Source organism: Anguilla rostrata, chromosome 9 (genome assembly GCF_018555375.3).
Source record: "Anguilla rostrata isolate EN2019 chromosome 9, ASM1855537v3, whole genome shotgun sequence".
Lineage (NCBI taxonomy): Eukaryota > Metazoa > Chordata > Actinopteri > Anguilliformes > Anguillidae > Anguilla > Anguilla rostrata.
In genome coordinates this window covers 26,634,275-26,661,488 of record NC_057941.1, presented here as the reverse complement: position 1 = coordinate 26,661,488, position 27,214 = coordinate 26,634,275, and the positions used below count along the sequence as shown (strand labels likewise).

Genomic DNA, 27,214 nt, shown 5'->3' with positions numbered 1-27,214 from the left:
CTGTGTGCCTGTTCAGCGCGTGGAATACCTCACACAGAAACAGTATTATTAACACAGTAAATAAGCATGTCCATACACTACGCCATAAACACGTACTGGACGAGATCTTGCGAGACTCATTCAGAATGATGTCAGCAGTGAGCGGCGCAGTCGCAGGGTAAGCTGCGTTGGGCGTTTGTTTTGGAGGCGTGTTTGCGTCTGAGCGCTCCTGTCGCACGGGTGCGGGTCCGGCAGCGGCGCTGGCGGTGCGGGGGTTAAGTCCGCCCACGCAGAGCCGGAATGTCTTGGCCGTTTCCTGCGGGCTGCCCAGCCCTGACCCGCTGGGCTCGGCCCGGCCGCACACACACGTAGCCAGCTGACCTGCGCTTCCTGCCAGACAGCGACACCCCGCCGAGAGGGAGCGGGGGAAGAGCGCCGTCTTCGCACAATGTCCCCAGGAGCGCCGCGGCCCCGACCGGCCCCGGCCCCGCACAGAGGAAAGGGCCCCGCTCCCAACGCTGCTCCAGCCACAAACACAGCTGCCGCTCACAGGAATGCAGCACAGCAGTGCACAAACACGCTCTCTCACACACACACACACACACACACACACACACACATACATACATACAAACATACATGCAAAGATGCACACACACACACACACACACGCACACGCACACATACATACAAACATACATGCAAAGATGCACACACTCACACACACACATCCACCCCACCCACCACTCACAACACACACACACACACACCACACACACAACTACACACACACACACCACACACACACACACACAACAACACACAACACACACACACACACACACCAACTCACACAACGCCAAACAGCACACAACACACACACACACTCACACACCCACACACCCACCCAAACACAAACAAACACACACACACACATACATACATATAAACACACACACACACAGAAACACACACTCACACACACGCTCTCACACACACACACAGAAACACACATACACACTCACACACCCATCCACCCACCCACGCATACAAACACAAACACACACACACACACACACACACACACACACGTTTTACACATCATGAGGGGGAGTGTGATGTCAGTGAGCGTCTGGTGTCTGCAGAAGAGCTTTGGCGGAAGGTGTCAGGAAGTGGAACAATAAAGGTGAGGCGTCCCATTATCATGGCGCTCTGTATTTTTAACTCTTCGCTCAGCGCGCGCTGGGCCCGATCGCGGGGCCGCTTGGCAGCGCGCTGGCGTGGGGGCCGCCATCTGCTCTCCCCATCAGCGCGCGGCCCCCCGGCGCCCGCGTTTCCTTGGCGTCACGGAACGCCGCGCGTCACGTGCCCCGCGTCGCGTGCGCCCGGGCCCGGAGCTCCACGTCCCCTCATTTTCGTGCGCTGACATCAGCCTCTAACTGGGACCGGGATGGAGGGGGACGGGACGGGACAGGACGGGCCGGGCCGGGTCGACACGGGATGGGACGGGGGGGATGGAATTCAGCGCCGCTCAAACAAGTGGGGTCAGGACCTATCTGTCGGTGTAACATGCATTCCAAGTGGGACAAAAACAGTGGACCAGAAACAAAAGCCTATTAACTCTTTGAAGAGCAGGTTTCTCCAGAATGCTTTTTCTAAATTCTAATTCAGCGTTCTAGAACTCCACCGCTTTCATTTACCAGTAGTGACTGTTACATCAGCATTAGAATGTTCAGTTCAGATCTTACTTTTGATCTTACACCTGAACAGGTTAAAGCCAAGAACACTTTAGCTTCATTGTGCGTCTAAAATTACTTCAATGACTTGCTTGCACTTGTTTTCTTACTAGTGTGTGTTTCTATGAGTTCATAATTCCCTAGATAAAGCAGTACATATATATAATTGAACACTAAGCTTGAATTGGCTTTAAAAAAAATAAAAAATAAAAAAATAAAAAAATAAACAAATTAAAAAAAAGATCAATTTCAGATCAGTTTTTTTTTTTGAGGAACAATGTTAAGTCATGTGATGATGTCATCTTAGAGCTCGCAGCTGTGACACATCCCGACACCTATTGCCTTCACAAAATCATACGCAGGCACGCATTCACACACACACACACACACACACACACACACACACACACACACACAGGATGAAATGAGCAGATTAATGCAGTGAATCTCTGGACTGAGAGTCTTTTGGATAGTTTTGGATATTTGCGCCAACATTAAAAAACACACTAAATGTACAATGACTGCTTAAAAGAATTACGCGGCAATCTAGCACAACATCACTCATATTGAAACCCCCTAATCGACACATTTCTCCCGAAAATGTAATGTTTACGGTAAGAGAATCCAAGAGAAACTTAAGTACACTTCTTCAAGAAACAGATAAACAAATGTCAGGTATTCCAGTGTGTGAGCAGGGCTGCATGTTAACAATAAGGAAAGGTCCTGGACTGCCGAGGTGTGTAATCAGAAACAAATGCCCCGAGTTTGCGTGTGTGTGTGTGTGTGTGTGTGTGTGTGCAAGTGCGTGTGTGTTCTCCCTCATCTCTAATCAGCTCTTCCCTGGAATATAGTGTATAATTGGGCTCAATTCACAGAGCTCAGAGCCCAATAATAAATCATTCAGTGACTGACCCAGGAAAGACATGCGGGGAAACACACACACACATGCAGAGACATGTGCATGCACACACACACACGCTCGCACACACACACACACACACACACACACACACACAACACACCAACACACACACCTCCATGCATCAAACACACACACACACAACACACAACACGACACAACACCTGCCGACGCCCACCATACACAAATCACCCATACACACCACATACACACTCGACAACACACACACACACCACACACCAACACACACAGAATCACACAGACCATTCCCACACACACACAATACACATCTCATACACAACTCAACACCCTCAGCATTCCACACACACATCATCACAACACACACACTGACACAGACAGCCTTCCACACCGCAGCATCACCAGTACCACCCACATCACAGCTCAGATGCACCAACCACACACACCCATCATAGCATACGCATGCACCACACACACACACACACGCCCCACACCCCCCAACCAACTACACCAATGAACACTGACACGCATTCACAACACAATTGCGACACAGGGACACCTTCACACCAACCACAGCGAAGCAGTGGGACCTGGGCTGGGAGCAGGTTCAACGGGAGGCTGTTGGAGGAGTGGATCTGCGGGAACGGGAAAGCGATGCGTGACCTGGAGCTGTCGGAAGCTGGAAGCGAAGCTAAGCTCGCAACGGAGGCTGGGCGCTGTGAGCTGGAGGCTGGGATGGGGAAGCTGGGGGAAGCTGGCTGAACCTGGGGAAGCTGGTTGAAGCTGGGGAAGGCTGGGGGAAACTGGGAGAAGCTGGGGGAGCTGGTTGAGTGAAGGCTGGGGAATGGCTGGGGAAGGCTGGGGAACTGGTGGGGAAACTGGGAGAAGCTGGGGGAGCTGGTTGAAGCTGGGGAAGGCTGGGGGAAATTGGGGGAAGCTGGGGGAAGCTGGTTGAAGCTGGGGAAGGCTGGGGGAAATTGGGGGAAATTGGGGAAGCTGGGGGAAGCTGGCTGAACCTGGGGAAGGCTGGGGGAAGCGGCGAAGCAGGTTAATCTCAGCCCAGGTGACTCGGCTCAGGTGCACACGTTCCGTGCGGATGCGCTCTGACGACCCTTGACCCCGCCTTGACCTTTGGCTGTGCCCTCTATAAACCGCCTGCCCCCCCCCCCCCGTCTCTCCCTCTCCATCCCTCTCCAGACCCCATCTCCATTTCAAGCTCTCAGTCCCCACCGGATTCACACATCTGGTCAGACAGCTGTGGCTGGCCAGGTTTCAAGGCTGGGGGGTGGGGGTGGGGGGGTTATCCGGTACAGAGCCCAGGGCACAGTTAAAACAGGGGGCGAACTTCGGGGGAAAAAAAGAGGTTTTTTTTTTTCATAAATAAAAAAAAATTAAACAAAATCTCCCCAGTCTCTCTCAGTCTATCTATCAAAGTGTCCCCCTGTACACTATTAAACTCTATTAAACAGAAATGCAGGGAGGGGCTGGGGATTTCAGGGAAACGCACAGGAGGGGAGGAGAGGCTGGTGGAAACAGAAAAAAAGAGAAGAATTTCCAATATCCAATTTCCAGATCTCAAACGCATTAATCAATCTATCTAACCCCAGGGCAAGTTTAAAAAACTTGGACAGAAAGCAAGGGAGAGAGAGAAAGAAAGAATGAAAGAAAGAAAGAAAGAAAGAATGGGAGGAGGTGGCGGAGGGGGGGGGAGTGGGGTGGAGCACATCATTGTTTGGGTCTGCAGATGCTGGGCAGGCGGGGCCGAGCGCGTCCGGAGGGCCGCGTGCTGCAGCGCGCACTTCCAGAGCGGGCGCGCGCGTTGCCGTAGCGCCCGCGCGAGCGTTGCCGTAGCGTACCTGGATCTTGTCGCGGCGTCTCTGCTGCTGTGCCAGCTCGTGTGTCAGGGCGTGGCGTCGCGCCCGCAGCTCCCGGATGTCGTCCTCGCTGCCGCTGGCCCCGCCCTCCGGCTCGGCGTCGCACTCCGACTGCGACGACTCCGCCTCCACGATGACATCATCGTCCTGTCAGGAAAGCGGGGGGGGGGGGCGGAAATTCAGCACATGCCGTTCCACTGCACACCTTGTGCTACACACTTCGACATGCGCAAGCGCTCACACACACACACACACACACACACACACACACACACACCGGACAGACACACACAGACAAGCAGACAGACACACACACACACACACAGACAGACAGACACACACACACACATACATACAGACACACACACACACAGACAGACCGACAGACACACACACACACACAACGCAAGCAGTGGGCCGCTATGTACTAGCTCATATTAATGGCACTAGCGAGTGCTGTTAATAAGAAATACCGGTAGCCTTTTTTTTTTTTTTGTTTCCAGGTCATAACTACAGGTCCTTTGTCTTATCTGGTCTGACAGCAGAAATCTCCTGGTGACCGGTGACCTCCCTCTCTCCTTCCCTCTCAGGCGTACACCCTGGCTGCAGTTCGTGACCTTCTGGGGTTCAGACGGGGACAGGGAAAGAGGGAGAGCCTGTTCTTTCCAGGGAAAAAGGCCCTTTCAGAGGAAGGCTGACGATGCGCTGTGAACTAGAATACCAGAGAACCTCTGTGCCAGGGACAAGACGTCTGCTTTCAGGCGCTGATTGCCCCGATTCCCCCGGGACCCGTCCCTCGTTAGCCAGCCCGCCTGCCGTTCGTGCGGCTCCAGAATCACAGGCAGGCAGAGTTAAAAAGGGAACCGTGGGGTTCGGCAGTACACTGCCCACACTGCACAGGACACCGGAGAGGAAAGGAGAGAGTGCGAAGGTGGTGAGGAAGAGAGGGGAGGCCAGGAAAGGGACGGGGAGGGAGGGAGGGAGGGAGTAGGGTGCGTGTGTGTGTGTGTGTGTGTGTGTGTGTGTGTGCGTGGGGGGGTGAGGCCAGGCTCTTGGTACAGGAAGCCCTTGATTAGTGCTAACGAGAAGTGCAGGCCGTATTAATGCAGCCACACACCTCTCCCTCCCCCGCCATCTGCAGCCTGCACTCTCTGTGCCAGACAGCATAAACCCACCGTGAGCAGGGAGACTCACACCAGAGACTGCTGCAGCAGATGGGGAGGGGGAGTGGGTCTGCCACACACACACACACACACACACACACTACATACTCACACACACACACACTCTCTCGCTCACACATACTCACACACACACACTCTCTCGCTCACACATACTCACACACACACACACTCTCGCTACACACACATACTCACACACTCTCTCGCTCACACATACACTCTCTCTCACACATACATACTCACACACACACACACTCTCTCGCTCACACATACATACTCACACACACACACACTCTCGCTCACACATACATACTCACACACACACCTCTCTCGCTCACACATACATACTCTCACACACACACACTCTCTCGCTCACACACACACACACATACTCATGCACATATACAAACACACATACATCCTCACACACACACACTCTCTCGCTCACACATACATACTCACACACACACTCTCTCTCGCTCACACATACATACTCACACACACGCCCACATACTCATGCACATATACAAACACACATACACTCTCTCTCACACATACATACTCACACACACACACACACACACACACACTCACTCACACACGCTCACATTCACACACATCATACATAAATATGCTCACACATCATGTAACACATAGACACACATACACTCAAACTCACATATACCAGTGTTTTTCAACCCTGGTCCTGGGGACCCACTGCCCTGCATGTTTTAGCTGTTTCCCTGCTGTAAAACACCTGATTAAGATGAATGGGTCGTCAACAAGCTCTGCAGAAGCCTGATAACAACCCATTCATTTGAATCAGGTGTGCTGTAGCAGGGAGACATCTAAAACATGCAGGGCAGTGGGTCCCCAGGACCGGGGTTGAGAAACACTGACATATACTACAAGCACTCGTACATCACATACGCTCGCACACACAGATTACACGCCCGTGTGCAGCGACGCACGCACAGTGTGCGACACACGGGATGTGGCACTCACACACTAAAACGGACAGCATATCAAACACAGCTAAGACTGGCACTGACTGCCCCTGTGACAGGCCTCCTGCAGGCCTGCATTCTGTACTGAAGGCAGGCCCTGCACTGAGCTGCTCACTCAGACGACAGCGCTGTGGGCTAAACTTCTCTCGGCACATTCCTGTGAACGTCCCTTCGGCCATGTGCTTTCCGGCACAGGAGGAGGCGTTTGAGGTGCAGTTTGTGAGGAAGAGCTTAACTTACTACCGCTCCTCCGCTGTGGGGTGTCTCATGGTGATGTGTGGTGTCTCATGGTGTCTCATGGTGCTGTGTGGTGTCGCATGGTGTTGTGTGGTGTCTCATGGTGTTGAGTGGTGTCTCATGGTGCTGTGTGGTGTCTCATGGTGTCTCATGGTGTTGTGTGGTGTCTCATGGTGTTGTGTGGTGTCTCATGGTGTTGTGTGGTGTCTCATGGTGCTGTGTGGTATCTCATGGTGCTGTGTGGTGTCTCATGGTGTTGAGTGGTGTCTCATGGTGTTGAGTGGTGTCTCATGGTGTTGTGTGGTGTCTCATGGTGCTGTGTGGTATCTCATGGTGCTGTGTGGTGTCTCATGGTGCTGTGTGGTATCTCATGGTGTTGTGTGGTGTCTCATGGTGCTGTGTGGTGTCTCATGGTGTTGAGTGGTGTCTCTTGGTGTTGTGTGGTGTCTAATGGTGTTGTGTGGTGTCTCATGGTATTGTGTGGTGTCTCATGGTGCTGTGTGGTGTCTCATGGTGTTGTGTGGTGTTGAGTGGTGTCTCATGGTGTCTCATGGTGCTGTGTGGTGTCTCATGGTGCTGTGTGGGGTCTCATGGTGTTGTGTGGTGTCTCATGGTGTTGAGTGGTGTCTCATGGTGCTGTGTGGTGTCTCATGGTGCTGTGTGGTGTCTCATGGTGTTGTGTGGTGTCTCATGGTGTTGAGTGGTGTCTCATGGTGTTGTGTGGGGAGTCATGGTGCTGTGTGGTGTCTCATGGTGTCTCATGGTGTTGAGTGGTATCTCATGGTGTTGAGTGGTGTCTCATGGTGTTGAGTGGTGTCTCATGGTGTTGTGTGGTGTCTCATGGTGTTGTGTGGTGTCTCATGGTGTTGTGTGGTGTCTCATGGTGCTGTGTGGTATCTCATGGTGCTGTGTGGTGTCTCATGGTGTTGAGTGGTGTCTCATGGTGTTGTGTGGTGTCTCATGGTGCTGTGTGGTATCTCATGGTGCTGTGTGGTGTCTCATGGTGCTGTGTGGTATCTCATGGTGTTGTGTGGTGTCTCATGGTGTCTCATGGTGCTGTGTGGTGTCTCATGGTGCTGTGTGGTGTCTCATGGTGCTGTGTGGTGTCTCATGGTGTTGAGTGGTGTCTCTTGGTGTTGTGTGGTGTCTAATGGTGTTGTGTGGTGTCTCATGGTATTGTGTGGTGTCTCATGGTGTTATGTGGTGTTGAGTGGTGTCTCATGGTGTCTCATGGTGCTGTGTGGTGTCTCATGGTGCTGTGTGGGGTCTCATGGTGTTATGTGGTGTCTCATGGTGTTGAGTGGTGTCTCATGGTGCTGTGTGGTGTCTCATGGTGTTATGTGGTGTTGAGTGGTGTCTCATGGTGTCTCATGGTGCTGTGTGGGGTCTCATGGTGTTATGTGGTGTCTCATGGTGTTGAGTGGTGTCTCATGGTGCTGTGTGGTGTCTCATGGTGCTGTGTGGTGTCTCATGGTGTTGTGTGGTGTCTCATGGTGTTGAGTGGTGTCTCATGGTGTTGTGTGGGGAGTCATGGTGCTGTGTGGTGTCTCATGGTGTCTCATGGTGTTGAGTGGTATCTCATGGTGTTGAGTGGTATCTCATGGTGTTGAGTGGTGTTTCATGGCATTGTGTGGGGAGTCATGGTGCTGTGTGGTGTCTCATGGTGTCTCATGGTGTCTCATGGTATCTCATGGTGTTGAGTGGTATCTCATGGTGCCGTGTGGTGTCTCATGGTGTTGTATGGTGTCTCATGGTGTTGAGTGGTGTCTCATGGTATTGTGTGAGGGTGTCATGGTGTTGAGTGGTGTCTCATGGTATTGTGTGGGGAGTCATGGTGCTGTGTGGGGCAGATTTGAAATAAAAGAGAAGGGATGGTAGGATGAAGGGCCAAGTTGCTCGAACGAATGTGCGACTATATGGGCACAATTCCCTTTGAATATGGCTCACTTAGTTTGTACTGATGAAAGTTTTAAGTTGGGATCTTTCAGACATCGATAATCTGAAAAGCGCAGTTGAAGGAACTGCGTTTCTCTAAACAGAGGCGTAGAGTGCATGCTTGGTGCATGTGAGGCTTTCTGTTGTTGTTGAGATTGTGGCGTGCTGCACTGCGTGTGAGAGAAAGTACCAGATCCCGGGCGGATGAGGGGCAGACAGGGGAGAGAGGGAAGAGGGGAGAGAAAGGCGGGGCGGAGAGGAGAGGAAGAGCGCGACGCGGTCGCCACTCTGTACGGAGGCCGGAGAGGAAGCAGCCCGGCGGTGAATTACACAGGGCAGCGGACCGTGTGTGTGTGTGTGTGTGTGTGAGAGAGAGACAAAAGAACAGAGGCCGCGGGGGGCTCCGGCGAATAGTTTACCCAGCTGGGAGACCCAGACAACGCACTGATGTAACCCCCCCACTCCGCCCCTTACCCCACCGCTCCCCCGCCTCCCCCCCCCCCCTCCCCACTTCCTGTCCCCAGCGCGGTGATGTCACGGGGCAGCTGGCGATGTCATGTCCCCTCTCCCATCCCTCCCTCCGGCGCGGACCCCCACGAGAGACGGGACAGTCGGCGGCGCACGTAGCGCACAGAGACGGACGGCCGACCCGGCCTACACGCACGCAGTCGCCGCGGCGCGGGAAGCCCCGCCTTCACGCCGCCGGTGGCATCCACAGGTGCCGGCACCTGTGTCGACGCACCCTCGAACGCCAAAAAACTGCGCTCCTTCTTTTAACAATGAATGAATACAACGAAAATGATACTGCAGAAATGTCATAAGAATATTAAATATGGACTAACCACTACAGACGGCAGATGGATACAATCTAGATCAAAATCCTTACGAACAATTAAATGACATGATAAACACATGCCTCTTCATTTCATAAAATGTACTCTCCCTTTATTATCATTATTATTTCATGAATACATTAAGTGGACTACTGTTCTCTAATGTATGTGTGTATGTTTGCATATAAATGTACATACGATATGATTCAGTCATTACATATTTTCTGATTTACTGCATTCCTGCTTATTTTACATTTTCGACTTCTTCCTATGTCGATATTTCTGTAATTTTTGTATTGCGAAATTCTCCACCCATGAACTTTTGGCCATTTTTTTTTTTTGTTTGAGAAATATCAACGTTAGCAGAATTGTTTAAAAGCGAAAAACACATTACCAACAAAGTTTTTACCCCACGAATACCACACGGAACATTTTTTCAGGAGCCCCTCGACTCTTTGTGAAAGGCTAAGAGCAGCAGAAATCTCCCAGACGCGGGTCTGCTTTTGAGAAGCCCCGGAAAGATGGGGGTTTCTGCGACCTCACGTTCAGAGGGATGTGAAAGTGCGGTACGGAGTGTGGCAGGTCATTTCCTGATTCGCAGCTGTAGTTCAGTTCCCTGTTCACACGTCGAGCCGCCTGGCTGCCTCCACAGCCCGGGCACACTCTGTCTCCACGACCTGAGCATGTCTGTACTGGTGACCTTTGCCCCGAGACCACCTTCCCTTAGACTGAACAGACTGTGGACAAATGAATTAACGCAAGTGCTGCAGTACTGCACTGGCTACAGAACGATACCAGCTATCAGTGACAATACATCAACAACAAAAAAAAAAAAGGGGGGTTAGGACAATTCCAAGGGCCCTGAATGAGGGAGGTCCTCAAAAATATTACGTAATAACTTTATTCCTCAGTTATTGAAATTGGCATAAACAAATTACTTCATTTACAATGTACTAATAAAGCTTACGGATTCTTTTTCTGGGGTGGTTGGTGCCAACGTGAGATCTGTTGATGGGGCTGCTTGTGCTGTAATTTATAAACTGCTGGTGAGCAGCCACTGACCATTACAAAAGGCCACGTCCCATTACAGCCTTTGCCACCTTTCACTTGACTGAACACCTCCATTATTAGATTTACCATCAATAACAGACCAACGTTCAAAGACAAGAAACAGCCTGCCCTGAAATGAGGCCAGGTGTGAAATGTTTACTGTAGAAGTAATAATCCATCCGACAATCTAAACGATGGCTTAACAGTGGGAGAAACCACCTCTGAATAAATCCGTCTCTTAATAGTCATGCTAAGAGGAAATGGATGACGCACTTATTTCCTGACTACCTACGGAGGGCCTTCAAATTGTCAAATTAAAAGTTCAGAAGCTGGGTTTTTAACAGGGGGTCCTTGAAGGTACCGTAGAGGCACTTGATAAGTAATGATGCCATAAATATATATGCGGGGAAATATTTCAAAATATAAAAGCTTTTTTAAATATAACCTTTTTATAAATTTGATGGGGGTCCCCTGAACACCTCTGAGACTGGGAGGTGGTGCCTGGATAAGCAAAGGCTGAAAGCCTTCAGAACAAGTGTGGAGAGATATACGCAGCGCCAATCCTGGTTAAAGAAGAGGAATTCTTCCCTCTCTCCTATCTCTGGAGCATTTGGCACTTCTCAGACACTTATCCAGAGGGACTTACACACTGTACATTTCCCTTTTAAATTAATATGTTCATATTTTATAGTAATATATTTTTAAAATGTATCATTTTGAGTTGAGTCGTTGAGTACCTGGCTTAGGGACACTCAACAGCAGTGGCCTGCCTGGGAATCGAACCTGTGACCTGAGAGATATCCGTCCTGTTCCCTAACCATTATGCTACACCCCCCCCCCCCCACTCCTATGAGGAAGATTACTGGTCCTGAAACAGTGTGTCAAGCACCAGGGACCTGGGCCTGGGGCATGTGGGAGGGAACAGGAGAGAGACGGACAGGGAGCGAGGGAGGAGTGGACAGGGGGAGGAGGAAGGACAGGCTGCCAGTGGACGCCCTCCCACCCCCCCGTCCAGTCAGTACGTGCAGGACAGCAGGACCCCCCTCTCAGAACCCATCCTCCCCTCGGTCCCCACAGGCACGGCCTCTCCCCCTGCCCCTCCGCCGACCCTGCTCCCTGCTGGAGACTGCCTTACCCAAACACACTCGCTGATATGACCCTCGCATATACACACACACACGCACCCCGATATCGCCCTCCCTCACACACACACACACACACGCACCCCGATATCGCCCTCCCTCACACACACACACAACACACACACACACACACACGCCCCGATATTACCCTCACACACACACACACACACACCCCGATATCACCCTCTCACACACACACACACACACACACACACACACACACACCCCGATATTACCCTCACACACACACCCACAACCCACACACACCACACACCCCGACACACCACTCCACACACACACACACACACACCCCGATATCACCCTCTCACACACACACACCCCGATATGTACCCTCACACACACACACACCGATATTACCTCACACACACACACACACCACCATATTACCCTCACACACACACCCCGATATACCCTCACACACACACACACACACACACACACACCCGATATCCCTCTCACACACACACACCCCGATATCCTCCTCACACACACACACACACACACACACACCCCGATATTACCCTCACACACACACCCCGATATTACCCTCACACACACACACACACACCCCCGATATCGCCCTCCCTCACACACACACACACACCCCGATATACCTCACACACACCACACACACACCACCCCGATATTACCTCACACACACACCCCGATATTACCCTCACACACACACACACACACACCCCGATATTACCCTCACACACACACCCCGATATTACCCTCACACACACCCCGATATTACCCTCACACACACCCCGATATTACCCTCACACACACCCCAATATTACTCTCACACACACCCCGATATTACCCTCACACACACCCCGATATTACCCTCACACACACACACCCGATATTACCCTCACACACACACACCCCGCTACTACCCTCACACACACACACACACACACAAACCCTGATATTACCCTCATACACACACACACAGACACACACGAGTCATTCACATTTTTACTGTCACACAGGCACCATCTTCTTCACACACACTCATCCTTACCCAAACACACAGGATTTCTGCACTTTCTCTAACACTGACCACTTAAACAAATATCAAGCCTTATATAAACACTCACGCACATGCACACACACACACTCACATGCATGTACACACACACACACACACACACAAGCGCACACACAGAGGCAGACACACAAACACAGACATACACACGCACTCACACAGACACACACAAACACTCACACACACAGACACACACACACGCACGCACACACACACAAACAGACACAATAACACACACACACACACACGCAGGCACAAACACAAACACACACACGCACGCGCACACACACACACACACACACACAAACAGACACACACTAACACACACACACACACACGCGCACACACACACACACACAGACACACACTAGCACACACACACACACACACAAAGACACACACACACACACACACACACAAACACAGACGCACACACACACACAAACACAGACGTGCACACACACACACACACGCACACACGCACACACAGAAAAGCGTGGCTCTAGCAGACAGCCCGAGCCTGGGCTGCACAGGGCCGGGGCCTGCCACTCTCTCAGTCTCTCCCGCTCCGCGTACCTGATTGTCTGCTTGTTTTCCCCGGTGGCTCCCGGCTTCCGTTCCCAGGCCGGGAGGTGGGAGTGTGGCCACCGACACATACTTTCCACCCTTGAAGGCCAGCAGTGGCTCCTCCTGCCCACACAGAGCCTCCAGGAAGTACTTGAGCACCGTCACGCGCTTGCAGTCCGCAGCGATGGCCTGGGGGACAGAGAGCCAGGTGAGCGGGCGCGACGGGGCCACAACGCGACAACAACACAAATGGGAATGAGAATAACACGAGGAACAGGAATAAAAAGACTAATTAAGAATAAATACAACAATAAAAATAAAAACAGGAAAAATAAGAACAGCAGCAAAAATAAAAAAAGAAGAGTCATATGAATTGGACTGATAATAAAAATTAAGAATAAAAGAGAATAAGCGTAGGAACAATAGTAATAAGCATATTGTTACAGTACTACTTCTGCTACTGCCACCAATACAATAAAACGTATTATGGGGGGGGGAGTACACACCCACGCAACAAATTTCGCATATTCCTGGGTGGACAAAAACAGAAACCTGCACACTGTGTTAAATGCTCCAAAAAAACAGGAGGACCATTAGACTTGCTAACAGAGTTCAAGTTGAGACATAAGGAGAGAGAACGTCGTCTGCTGTTTCCCAAGCCGGAGTGCGCTGGGGGAGGGGGGAGGGGGGAGGGGGACGTCTGAGCGAACGCGCCTGTATTTCGGCAGCGTAGGCGCTGGGCACGGCCCGTCGACCGTGCACGGTCACCGCGAGAGCTCCCCGCTTCCATCCCGGTTCTCTTCCGGCTCGACGGTAATCACCAAAATTCAGCACCTTTCCTCTGCGTCTGCGACCAGAAACAGGCGAGGGCCCAGACAACACGTAGGCATGCGGTGGCCCAAATTAAATTTAGCCCACAGAATGTGACAAAAAAAAAACCCCTTCTGCAAAAAAAAAAAAAAAAAAAACGGCTTCCTTTCCACCTAACCCTGAGTTTTGATATTGTTTTCTTTCTCATAGCTTGTATCGGTTCCTCTCTCCGCAGTACAGTTCCAACAGGAAGTTACCAGCCCCTGCGAAGATTACGTCTGCTTCCTCACTCGGCCTTAGCCTCTCCGTCACCTTCTGACCCCGTGACCCCTGACCCCTGACCCCTGCAGGCTGGGCACTGCCACCGGGAGGGGAAAACGGGCAAAAAAAAAAAAAAAGCTCACCCTCGCTCTTCACCTCCGTTTTTCCATCTTCCCATTCTCCCCCCTGATCTATAACAGATTTAAATCTGAATGCAAATACAATATGGGCTTTTCCTGGCTCAGTGGAGGAATGTGCTGCTGAAGCTCTCAGCACACATCACCGTGAATCACAATGTCAATACAGTATCCATACACACATCTCCACACTCTCTCTCTCTCTGGGTTCCACTGGGAACTGCATCTGCATAGTCCCACTGCTCACAAACAGCAACGAATAAAAGCAATGCTCAGTCATTTTAAATGCACTTCCTTCTGTCATGTGACAATACCGACTGCCTGGTGACATAGATCTAAAAAATAAAAAAATAAACGATGTCAATTGATAGGTTTTAAAATGTACTCTGCATCTAGTACTGTGTGCGTTTCAACAATAAATATCATTAAAACGGCACAACTGTTGTGTTTTTAGTCCATCACACAACGCATTTATGAAATTCATTAATAAAATAAATTGAAAAGAACATATTCGATGCCATACTCTAATTTCGGAGACCTTGCGCTGGTGGAATGAAATGCTAATGGTCGCGCAAGGTTATCTGATCGTCTGGTCTGCCGATTTCATCGCAGACATTACCCATGATGCAAAGCTAGAGATAATGTGGCAAAGACGCTAGCACATCCTCTCATTAGCGCTTAGCGCTCCTCAGCTGGAGCAGATTTGTGCCTGGTGACCCACACATTCTGGGCCTGCACACAGGAGGTGAGGAGACGAGGGTGGCGCAAGTGACCTCCAAAAAGGAGACAAAGCCTCACCGTACTGCGCTTAAGGCTAAATACTGAATGGGCTGCACAGCCACTGTTCCAAAATGGCTCCGAATGAATCGGGCCAATGCGTAAACCTTTCGCCTTTATTATTACCGCAATGGCGATAACATATGCACTTATCCCAGCGCGTACTTTGTCGCAGTATCTGTGACATTAGACTGCAATGCTGAGTTGCAGATTTCATTTTTCTCTCCAGGGATAACAGTGTTTATCAGCTGCTACTGAACGGGCCTATGGGACTAGCCAACAAGGCACTGTATCAAAGAATGGAATTAATGGCGGTTTATGACAAAACTAGCTACACCCTCTCCATATAGAACTTCTAAATAAACACAGCCAAGCACAAGCAAGGGGGCACATTGTGCAGGAAAGGTACCTACGCAAACATCGCAGATTGCATGCAAAGATTCATGGCCTTGCACCATTTGAAAAAAAAAAATGACACATGCCCATTGGCTGAACTCAGCGGGACCGTTCTGCATTTGTGGCGCAAACGCAGCTGCTTATCCAATGAGCCGCGAGACAGCGGACGGAGCGCGCATGCAGACCCACACGCATCTGACGGAGGACTTCCAGGCATTTATATCCAAATAAACGACAACTGACAAATATACCGCCTTCAATTAAAATGAGCAAAAGCACACAATCACGTAGCACTTCGTGGTCACAACTGGTGACCTTAATTCTGGACTGTTAAATATCTACAGTACAATTCTGAAGAATTGTTAATCTAAACAACTATCTCTTTAAAGATATTTTTCTGATTTTGTTAATGTGAAAAAAAAAACTGCCAACAGTTCAAAACTGTGATCCAGGAAACGAATCCAGCAGCACCAAATAAAACCAGGCACACATTTAACAAACCGTATTCATTTTACCCCCTTCCAAAAACTTCAAAGGGCTGTGTGACAGTGCTGGGGGGTTTCCCACCTCAAACCCCACTTTGGCAACGCGGCGGATTCCGCGGCAGAACGCTCAGGAGAAGCGCTCTGAGGGTTCCTGCTGGCAGTTAAACGGCGGGATAATCAGATGATTAAGATGAGGAGCGCGGCCAGGGCGCTGAGGAAGAGCCCGCTCTCTCGGCGCTAACTGCTTCCTCAGCGCCGGGCCGGGGGCCGGGGGCCGGGGGCTGGGGGGCCGGGGGCCGGGGGGCCGCGGGGCCGGGGGCCGCGGTTTAGGGCCGCGTCTGAGGGGCTGCTTCACACACACACACACACACACGCGGCGCTGTCGTCGTCGCCATTCCTGCGCTCCCGCTAAAACCGCCGCTGGCGGCTACCTGGCCTGTGCGCGCGCTCCCCGCCCCGGCTCCCAGCCCAGCGCAGGCAGGGCCCGGCGCAGGGCCGCCCTGTCTGGCTGCAGGAGGCTACGGGCGGCGGCTGCTGCCGCTGCCGCTGCTTTATCAGCTATTCTGGGGGAAAATATACAACTATTATCTGCAAGTGCTAAAAGGAAGAGATAAGCGTGTGTGTGTGCGTGTGTGTGTTTGTGAGGGCGAGAGAGAGAGAGAGCGCAACAGAAAGAGAGACAGAGATAGAAGAGATTATGTACTGTGCGCCTTTTTGCAAGCAGGACCAGCAGCAGTAAATCAGTAAGCACTGAACCGGACAGCGCTCGCTACGCTAAAGACAAAATCATCACCTCAGCAGAGATTCAATTTCCTGCCTTGGCCTGATGCGAATTATGTGTTTTGATGCCACCATCCAAAATGATACGTGTGGGGTTTCTCAGAATGATCCTCTAATTACTTTAACCGGCTTTGCTAAGTGAGCGCATAAACTTTGCATTTAATTCTGGTAATTAAAGCTTGGCAGTGGACCGACTGGAGGTTTCCGTAAGGGTATAATTGTCATAAAACCCCACCGGCCACAGCTATGCAGTTAAGCTGTGACAGAAAACAGATACCCACAATTATTCTGCTGTGACATGGGGGAAGGCAGGGGCTGTCACTGTGTGCACGTCTAATGCGTGCGTTTGCGTGTGCGAGTGTGTGCGTGCGTGCGTGCGTTTGTGTGTGTGTGTGTTTTTGTGTGTGCATGCGTGTGTACGCATGTGTGCATATGGGGAAGACAGTCTGTGTGTGTGGGCATGTGTGCGGTGTGTGTAAGTGTACGTGTGCACGCGAACGTGTGTGCGTATGGGGATAGTCTGTGTGTGTGGGCGTGTGTGTGTGTGGTGTGTGGGCGTGTGTGTGTGTGTGGTGTGCATGCGTTTGTGTTTGTGTGTGTGCAGTGAGTGTTAGTGTGCGTGTGCACGCAAACGTGTGTGCGTATGGGGAGAGTCTGTGTGTGTGGGCGTGTGTGTGTGTGTGGTGTGCATGCGTTTGTGTTTGTGTGTGTGCAGTGAGTGTGAGTGTGCGCGTGCACGCAAACGTGTGTGCGTATGGGGAGGAGAGTCTGTGTGTGGGCATGTGTGGTGCCTGTGAAAGGGAGTGTGTATTTGGAGATTAATGTGAGTTCAGTTTGTCTGCAAGAGGGTGTGTCAGCAGTGTATGTGGTGTGTGTATGCACATGCATGTGTGTTTGTGAATGTGTGTGAGAGAGAGAGGCAGAGAGAGAGAGGTGTGTGCGTGTGAGGTAGAGTTCTTGTGTTTGTATGCAGGAGAAGCACAGATACTTCCACAAATCCCTGTAGTAAGGATGTAGTGCAGATCAACACACATTCATACTCTTACACTGATTGCAAAAACCAGAAAGCACTAACTACTAGAGACAAATTACAACCAATAGACACACTGTGTAAGGTCATCGAATGGTGCACTGATCTGTTATCAATTTATAAATGAACAAAACAAAGTTAAGTGTGGGGTACACTTACAGCACGTACACAGAGCAGAGACGCTCTTTTGAAAACGTACCCAGCGCTCTCTCTGTCTCATAACAAAGCGTATTCTCAGGGCTCAAGTCCCAAGTTCATTACAGAACATAATGAAACAGAGGTTCATTATAGCCCAAATCCAAACAAAACAAACAGGCTGCTGGGGTAAGTTAACATGGTTGCCTTATGGCCATTGCAACAATTAAATCTGTATTACTGCAGCCCAATAATATTAGACAGCCTTTGTTTAGGTCTTTCTCTCGATCGCGGGGGGTAAGTGGACAGTACAGCGCTGACCTGCGTTTGAAAACCCCTCCTAAGGGACCGTATACAAACAGTCACAGAAGAAAATGCTTCGGCCGCAACGTCTTTGAGTTGTTGGAGCACTTGACAGAACAACCCTAACCCCTCAAAGCTTTACGATACACACTTCTACTTTAAGCATGTAGCTCCGTAGTAATGTAGCAGAACTGCACCTAGGTTTCTGTGATCCATTCATTAAACGACATTTTTAAGCAGTAAAAAAAACACATATTTGCGCAGCTTTTATTGTTTTACTTCTGCCCTGTCTGCCAGGCTAGCCGCAGTAAATCAGTCCGTGCTCACTCCTAATTTCAAAGAGTCTGCTTCTTTTTCAACTATGATGCATCAGAGGAGGAGCTCCTCTTTGAAGAGATAATAAGGCTTTTCCTTCGCTGTAGGACTGCACCAAACTGGCACAGTGTGTGTTTATGAGTACAAGCGAAAGCGCAAAAAAGGCAAAAACGAATGCCAAAAAGAAGAGTTAATGACGCTTCTAATGGATGTGAAACCTGCCCGTGCAACAACGGCAACACCTGCCTCTAACAGACGCCGTGCCCTCCCACGCGGAGACCAGCGGGCATGCAGAGCGCTTTGAGGAGTCCGTCCAGCCCCGCCCCATTCTCCCCTGTGGGTCCCAGGAAACCCCCTCTGCCACTGTCACTCGCCCCACCCCACCCCACGCTTCACACCCTCTCTCTCTCTCTCTCTCTCTCTCTCTGTCTCTCTCTCTCTCTCTCTCTCTCTCTCTCTCTCTCTCTCTCTCTCTCTCTCTCTCTCTCTCACGAGTCTAAAAATCTAAGTAAAGACGATGAGTACACACACACACGCGCACACACAAACACATGCAAGCCAAAACTGAGCCACTGATTGTCTCAAATAATATCAGCACATCATCTCTTCTCATTCTCTCTCTCTCCTTCTCGCTCTCTCTCTCTCTCCTTCTCGCTCTCTATCGCTCTCTCTCTCCTTCTATCTTGTTAAAGATGTGGGGTGCCCGTTGGGCCCTTTCAAGCTGCCGCACACCTTGATGTCGCACATAAGGCCTCTTCCGCTCGTCTGTGTGCCACTCCTAACCACCCCACACCCCCACCCCCAGATGTGCGCTTCCTCCCCACCTTTCACTGCACCTCTGCGGGACACGCCCCCCACTGCACTCCCAGCTCGTCCAACGTCCCCTCAGATCTACTACAGTACCATAACATCACCTATTCCAACCCCCATTTTGTGTCTGTGTGCACGTGCAATAAGTTGAGTATTGAGGCTATAACCAAACGCAATTTAATTCACTATCTGACTGACTGATACCCTCTTCCCTATCTGCGCACCCCAGAAGCAGAAGTGCAGAACGGTTCTGGTTCCCCTCATTTCAGAGCTGTTATACGAAACACAACCCGATTCACTCAGTGACACCACCCCCTTCCCTGAGCCTCAATCAGAGGACCTGTGTAGCCTTGAACATACGCACGCACGCTCACACACACACACACACACACACGTACACACTCAGCAGTGACAGTTGCTCCAGGCAATAAGAACCTCCCCCTCCCTCTCTCTCGGTTTCGATGCAGCTGGGTGAGCGATGCGCAGGCCGCACGGTCAGGCGCACGGTCAGGCGCACGGTCAGGCTCACGGTCAGGCCGCATGGTCAGGCGCACGGTCAGGCTCACGGTCAGGCGCACGGTCAGGCGCACGGTCAGGCTCACGGTCAGGCTCACGGTCAGGCTCACGGTCAGGCTCACGGTCAGGCGCACGGTCAGGCTCACGGTCAGGCGCACGGTCAGGCTCACGGTCAGGCGCACGGTCAGGCTCACGGTCAGGCGCACGGTCAGGCGCACGGTCAGGCGCACGGTCAGGCGCACGGTCAGGCTCACGGTCAGGCTCACGGTCAGGCTCACGGTCAGGCTCACGGTCAGGCGCACGGTCAGGCTCACGGTCAGGCGCACGGTCAGGCTCACGGTCAGGCGCACGGTCAGGCGCAAAAAGTCTCGCCGCCGCCCCCGGAAACGGCGGCGCTATCCAGCTCCCGCCTCCCGCTCCCTCTGCGCAGCTCGTCCCGTCCAATTAACGGGCGCTGGCGTGACGGAGAACAGCGGGCGACGAAGACGCCGCAGCTCTGGACTCTGGGGATCAGGTCTCTCCGGAGGTGGGGCTCTGCGCGGGACTCTTGAGCAAGCGACCGCATTTAAGCAGCCTATCCAAACGCGAGGAGCATTTAAGCAGCCTATCCAAACGCGAGGAGCATTTAAGCAGCCTATCCAAACGCGAGGAGCATTTAAGCAGCCTATCCAAACGCGAGGAGCATTTAAGCAGCCTATCCAAACGCGAGGAGCATTTAAGCAGCCTATCCAAACGCGAGGAGCATTTAAGCAGCCTATCCAAACGCGAGGAGCATTTAAGCAGCCTATCCAAACGCGGGGAGCATTTAAGCAGCCTATCCAAACGCGAGGAGCATTTAAGCAGCCTATCCAAACGCGAGGAGCATTTAAGCAGCCTATCCAAACGCGAGGAGCATTTAAGCAGCCTATCCAAACGCGAGGAGCATTTAAGCAGCCTATCCAAACGCGAGGAGCATTTAAGCAGCCTATCCAAACGCGAGGAGCATTTAAGCAGCCTATCCAAACGCGAGGAGCATTTAAGCAGCCTATCCAAACGCGAGGAGCATTTAAGCAGCCTATCCAAACGCGAGGAGCATTTAAGCAGCCTATCCAAACGCGAGGAGCATTTAAGCAGCCTATCCAAACGCGAGGAGCATTTAAGCAGCCTATCCAAACGCGAGGAGCATTTAAGCAGCCTATCCAAACGCGAGGAGCATTTAAGCAGCCTATCCAAACGCGAGGAGCATTTAAGCAGCCTATCCAAACGCGAGGAGCATTTAAGCAGCCTATCCAAACGCGAGGAGCATTTAAGCAGCCTATCCAAACGCGAGGAGCATTTAAGCAGCCTATCCAAACGCGAGGAGCATTTAAGCAGCCTATCCAAACGCGAGGAGCATTTAAGCAGCCTATCCAAACGCGAGGAGCATTTAAGCAGCCTATCCAAACGCGAGGAGCATTTAAGCAGCCTATCCAAACGCGAGGAGCATTTAAGTGCACCCGCTCAGATGCTCAGGCGTTCACCGTTCCTGGAAGAACACGCGAACGCACGCGCGCGTGACATCGCTCCTGCTTCAGCGCAGAAGGAAGACCACGCGACTGAGGGGAGCACGAAGATCGCTTTCAGAGACGTGTCCCCGCGTTGCCTCCCTCCCAAATTTTTTCGAGAAAACAACCCCATCACTTCGCTCCTGAGGTTTGACAGCGATTCGCTGCCCACCCATTATGAAGCACATGTGTCTTCCCCAGAAATATGCAGAAAATGGCCCCCGTCTCCACGGTGATTTATAGCAGGCTGTCGTTCTCAATCCACGCTTTTATTGCTTAACGGTGGGAGGGGCTTGGAGCAGGAGAGAGCGCAGAATGCGGGTGTTTTACCGGCACCGAGCGACGCGCTCCCGGCGACCGCGTGGGCACGCGCGTGCGCGCACGCTAATCAGCTCGGGCGGCCCGAGCCAAGGCGCGAAGCCAAGGGGGAAAACTAGAGACCCGTAACTAAGCCGAAACGCAAATAAAGATGCTCGCTAAGGCCGACGGGGCGGCTCGCCACGGGGGCAGAGGCTCGCCTGGAACTGGCCACGCCCACCGCGTGCTCCGACGCGAGCTGCTATGCGCGAGTCTCTGTCTCTAAGTGACCGCAGAGCCGCATGTGGAAAACACAGCTATCTGTGAGAGGGGCTTTTATTTATTTTTATTCAATGACTCAACTGTGAAGCTTTGGCTGATCACAAAAAGGGGGGCGAAGCCTTGACTCACTCAATCGCTAAAGGGCTGAACTGTGCCCAAACGGCACATCGGAGCACTCACGGGTCACCCACCCGACAGCGCTCTTAACTAATCAGAAAGTGTGAAGACTTTTTTTGTTGTTGCCTTTCTCCACTGACTCGCACGGAAATATTTGGCTGGCATCGAGGCCGAATTGTCACTGGCAGCAGGAAGAGGGTCAGGTTCTAGGCCTGCAAAATGTTCCGATCGCTGAAATGTGCACAAGCACACGCTGTCAAAAATCCAATTATCAGCTTTAACGGGGACCTCCCCTGAAAGAAGGTTACAGAATCCAGCTTATAAAAGATTTCTTTAAAAAAAAAAAAAGCAGTAAAATCTTAACTTATCAAAATGTGTTCGCCATCCTATTTGGCATCAGTCCGTAAGTCGTCATATTCACAGTCAATAGATTTTTATTTTATTTTTTCATAGCTTTGCCAACTTTGCCTATGCCAAACCTTTATGATGCAACATGTACTAAACTTTAATATGAAGACATTTTTAAAAGGCCAGCAAACAGTAATACGCTGCTGTTGTGCTACACTTTGTCGGGAGGATATTTTGCATAACGCTCTCGGTTCTGTTGTGGCGGATTAGAGTTAAAGAAACAGGTGGTAGCCTATATCCTACAATATAATGGGAACATTCACACATAGCAAATACATGGGGTAGGATCAACACCATCACTGCCAATCAGTACAAAATGGCGGACTGGAGTCTTGAACGGAAGCGAATGAGAGGGTGAACGTAAGCCTGTGTGTATGAGCGTGTGCATGCGCAAGTGTGTGTGTGTGTGTGTATGTGTGTGTGCGTGTGTGTGCGTGTGTGCGTGTGTGCATGTGTGTGTGTGTGTGTGTGCGTCTGTGTGTGTGTGCGTGACGGAGTGACGGCTGCGTGTCTGAACCCTAACATGACGCGTGATGCTGGAGGACAGCGAGTGGGGCCCTGGGGGGCCCCGGGGGCCACAGGACCAGCAGAACATGGCCGCGGCCAACGGGAACGGAAAGAGATCCTGCATCCATTTTACGGCTTTTTCTCTGGCCCTTCTGAGAAGACATAAAATCCCGATATCTGGTGATTTACACTGACAGGAAGAGAGGAAGAGAGAGAGGGAGAGAAAGAAGGGGAGAAAGAGAGAAAGAAGGAGGGGTAGTGGGGGGGGGGGTTAAACATGATGCAAACCATTTGGCGAGGAGAGTGCAGTCTGCCAGCACAGCCTGCTCTGTTTAAACTGGAGAGGAAGTGGCCGTATATACAGCATGCCAGCAACCGCTCTCACACACTCACAGACACACACACACACACTCACAGAGGCACACATACACTCACTCACAGACACACACACACAGATGCACACACACTCACAGACGCACACATACACTCACTCACAGACACACACACACAGATGCACACACACTCACAGACGCACACACACACTCACAGACACACACCACGATCACACACATCACACAACACTCACAGACGCACACAACACCACTCACAGACACACACACACAGAGCACACACATCACACATACACTCACAGACACACATACACACAGCCACACACTCACAGACGCACACACACAGATGCACACACACTCACAGACGCACACATACACTCACTCACAGACACACACACACAGATGCACACACACTCACAGACGCACACACACACTCACAGACGCACACATACACTCACTCACAGACACACACACACAGATGCACACACACTCACACATACACTCACAGACGCACACACACAGATGCACACACACTCACAGACGCACACACACACTCACAGACGCACACATACACTCACTCACAGACACACACACACAGATGCACACACACTCACACATACACTCACAGGCACACACACAGATGCACACACACTCACAGACGCACACACACACTCACAGACGCACACATACACTCACTCACAGACACACACACACAGATGCACACACACTCACACATACACACACAGATGCACACACACTCACACATACACTCACAGACGCACACACACTCAGACACACAGTCACAAACAGAGACACACTCACAGATGCACACACTCACAGACACACATACACACACACACTGACTCGCCCACACGCGGACATGCACGCGTAGACACACACACTCCATCAGCGGCCCTCTCCGGGTCCGGCAGTGGCTGCTAATCGCTCCTGTTTTCTTTCTATTAGGTTTCTCTGCATCACCTCGTATTGTGTTTCTTTACATCACCAGTCATTGCTGTATTATCATTCCTATTACTGAGGCCTTCCAGGACAGAGGGCGAGTGGGGAGTGCAAAAATGAAGCTTGAGGAACAAAAAAACAAAGAAAAAGAGAGAGAGCGAACGCGAGGGAGGATAAGAGGTCAGCGTTTTCCCTCAACACCCCTCCATGACTTAATCTTGTTCCGCTCTGAGCGAGACCTTCCCAGGCACCGCGGCTCACTGTAAGACAGACCCAGATACAGACTGAGAGCAACCGACAGACTGAGAGAGGGGACATACAGACGGAGAGAGGAACGTACAGACTGAGAGAGGAATGTACAGACTGAGAGAGGAACATACAGACTGAGAGAGGAATGTACAGACTGAGAGAGGAACATACAGACTGAGAGAGGAATGTACAGACTGAGAGAGGGGACATACAGACTGAGAGCAACCGACAGACTGAGAGAGGGGACATACAGACTGAGAGCAACCGACAGACTGAGAGAGGGGACACACAGACTGAGAGAGGAACATACAGACTGAGAGAGAATGTACAGACTGAGAGAGGAATGTATAGACAGAGAGGAACATACAGACTGAGAGAGGAACGTACCGACTGAGAGAGGAACATACAGACAGAGGAATGTACAGACTGAGAGAGGGGACATACAGACTGAGAGAGGAACATACAGACTGAGAGAGGAATGTACAGACTGAGAGAGGAACATACAGACAGAGGAATGTACAGACTGAGAGAGGGGACATACAGACTGAGAGAGGAACACACAGACTGAGAGAGGAATGTACAGACTGAGAGAGGAATGTACAGACAGAGAGGAACATACAGACTGAGAGAGGAATGTACAGACTGAGAGAGGGGACACACAGACTGAGAGAGGAACATACAGACTGAGAGAGGAATGTACAGACAGAGAGGAACATACAGACTGAGAGAGGGAGGGAATGTACAGACTGAAAAAGGAGAGTACAGACAGAGAGAGGGAACATACAGACTGAGAGAGGGAGGGAATGTACAGACTGAAAAAGGAGAGTACAGACAGAGAGAGGGAACATACAGAACGTACTTCTCTCTCATAAGGTCATTATTTATTACCTGTGCAACCCGACAGGCCAACCGGGACCAGGCCCCAGCTACATGTGTACCTGCTCAGGGTCTTCCCTGTCTCTGTGCACACGTCCTGTAAGATCACGTTCCACATTCAAATCGTGCAGCCGAGATGTGGAAAATCTAGCCGTTCATGTCATACATGGGCTTAATGATTCTTTTTTTTCTTTTTTGATATCACATATAAGTATGTGCTGGGAAAAGAAAGAGTAACAATGATAATAGCTACAATTAAAGTCTCCTGCTTTTTGTTTTGGACAGCTTTTCAATAAAAGGACCGCCAGTATTCTACCTTAGGTATTGCTGACATTTACATTAAAAGTTTTTTTTTATAAAAAAATAAAAAATAAAGAATTCTTGCTTTAGACCTGTTACAGTACTTTAGTCTTGGCAAGGCAGATTTTGCACAGTGATTTCCGTAGGCTGTTTCTGGACTACATGGTTTTTTTAACTTAATCAAAGCAGGTGTTATTCTAAAATTTGAAAGTGACCTGAATATGGTTGTTGAGGTAAATTTGAGAACAATACGATTTAGATCTCAAAATAACCTCAAAATAACATTTTCGAATCAATACGATACTGCGAAGCGCTATCAATACGATTTAAATGAGCTAGTTAGCCGTGCTAAATTAACATGAAAAATGGTCCAAACAATTATTACATCCGGTTTATGTTGGATTTCCTTCATGGCAGAAACAGTGTGCAGTTCCTGCCTTGTGTACCTGGACGGCGTACGCTGTGTGTCCTCTGGCAGCCGCCAGTGTGCAGGAGGTGGGGACGGAGGTGTGGGACCAGAGGGACAAGGAAGGCTGAACTCCTTGCCTTGGAAGACCACGGGGCGCAGTAAGGCTCAAAGACGCTACCGAACCGCCGCACACCTGCCTCAAACACCGCCGTTTAAATACGTCAGCCCTTCCTCTGACATCAGCTAAACGCCGCTTTAAAAAGAAACTCGTTTTTACGAACGGCACCGGAGAGAATTCATCTTCCGTAGTACTTTTAGGTTGGTGACGTATTCCACTGAAAATTCAAGAGTGTTTTCAAATATGACCATTTCATTTGAAAGAAAGTGCCTCAGGAACGTACAGGCTGGTTTTCTCCAGCATGAGTATGTATGTAGGAGGGTGGATGTGTGCTGTGTGCACCTCTGTAGGAGGGTGGATGTGTGCTGTGTGCACTGAGGAGGTGATGGCTGGGCACTTGTAGGAGGGTGGATGTGTGCTGTGTGCACCTCTGTAGGAGGGTGGATGTGTGCTGTGTGCACCTCTGTAGGAGGGTGGATGTGCGCTGTGTGCACCTCTGTAGGAGGGTGGATGTGTGCTGTGTGCACCTCTGTAGGAGGGTGGATGTGC

At 50.9% G+C, this 27,214-nt stretch overlaps 1 protein-coding gene across 3 annotated transcripts in view; it reads right to left on the bottom strand.

Moving 5' to 3' along the window:
• smg6 (SMG6 nonsense mediated mRNA decay factor) overlaps window positions 1–27,214 on the bottom strand; it is a 118,212-nt gene that overhangs the window by 16,888 nt on the left and 74,110 nt on the right. For all 3 annotated transcript variants that reach the window (XM_064351403.1, XM_064351404.1, XM_064351405.1), the window contains exons 14-15: window positions 13,524–13,703; window positions 4,470–4,634 (exon numbers count right to left, since the gene is read on the bottom strand). In XM_064351403.1, coding sequence (XP_064207473.1) covers window positions 4,470–4,634; window positions 13,524–13,703 — 345 coding nt within the window. The remainder of the gene's footprint in view (window positions 1–4,469; window positions 4,635–13,523; window positions 13,704–27,214) is intronic.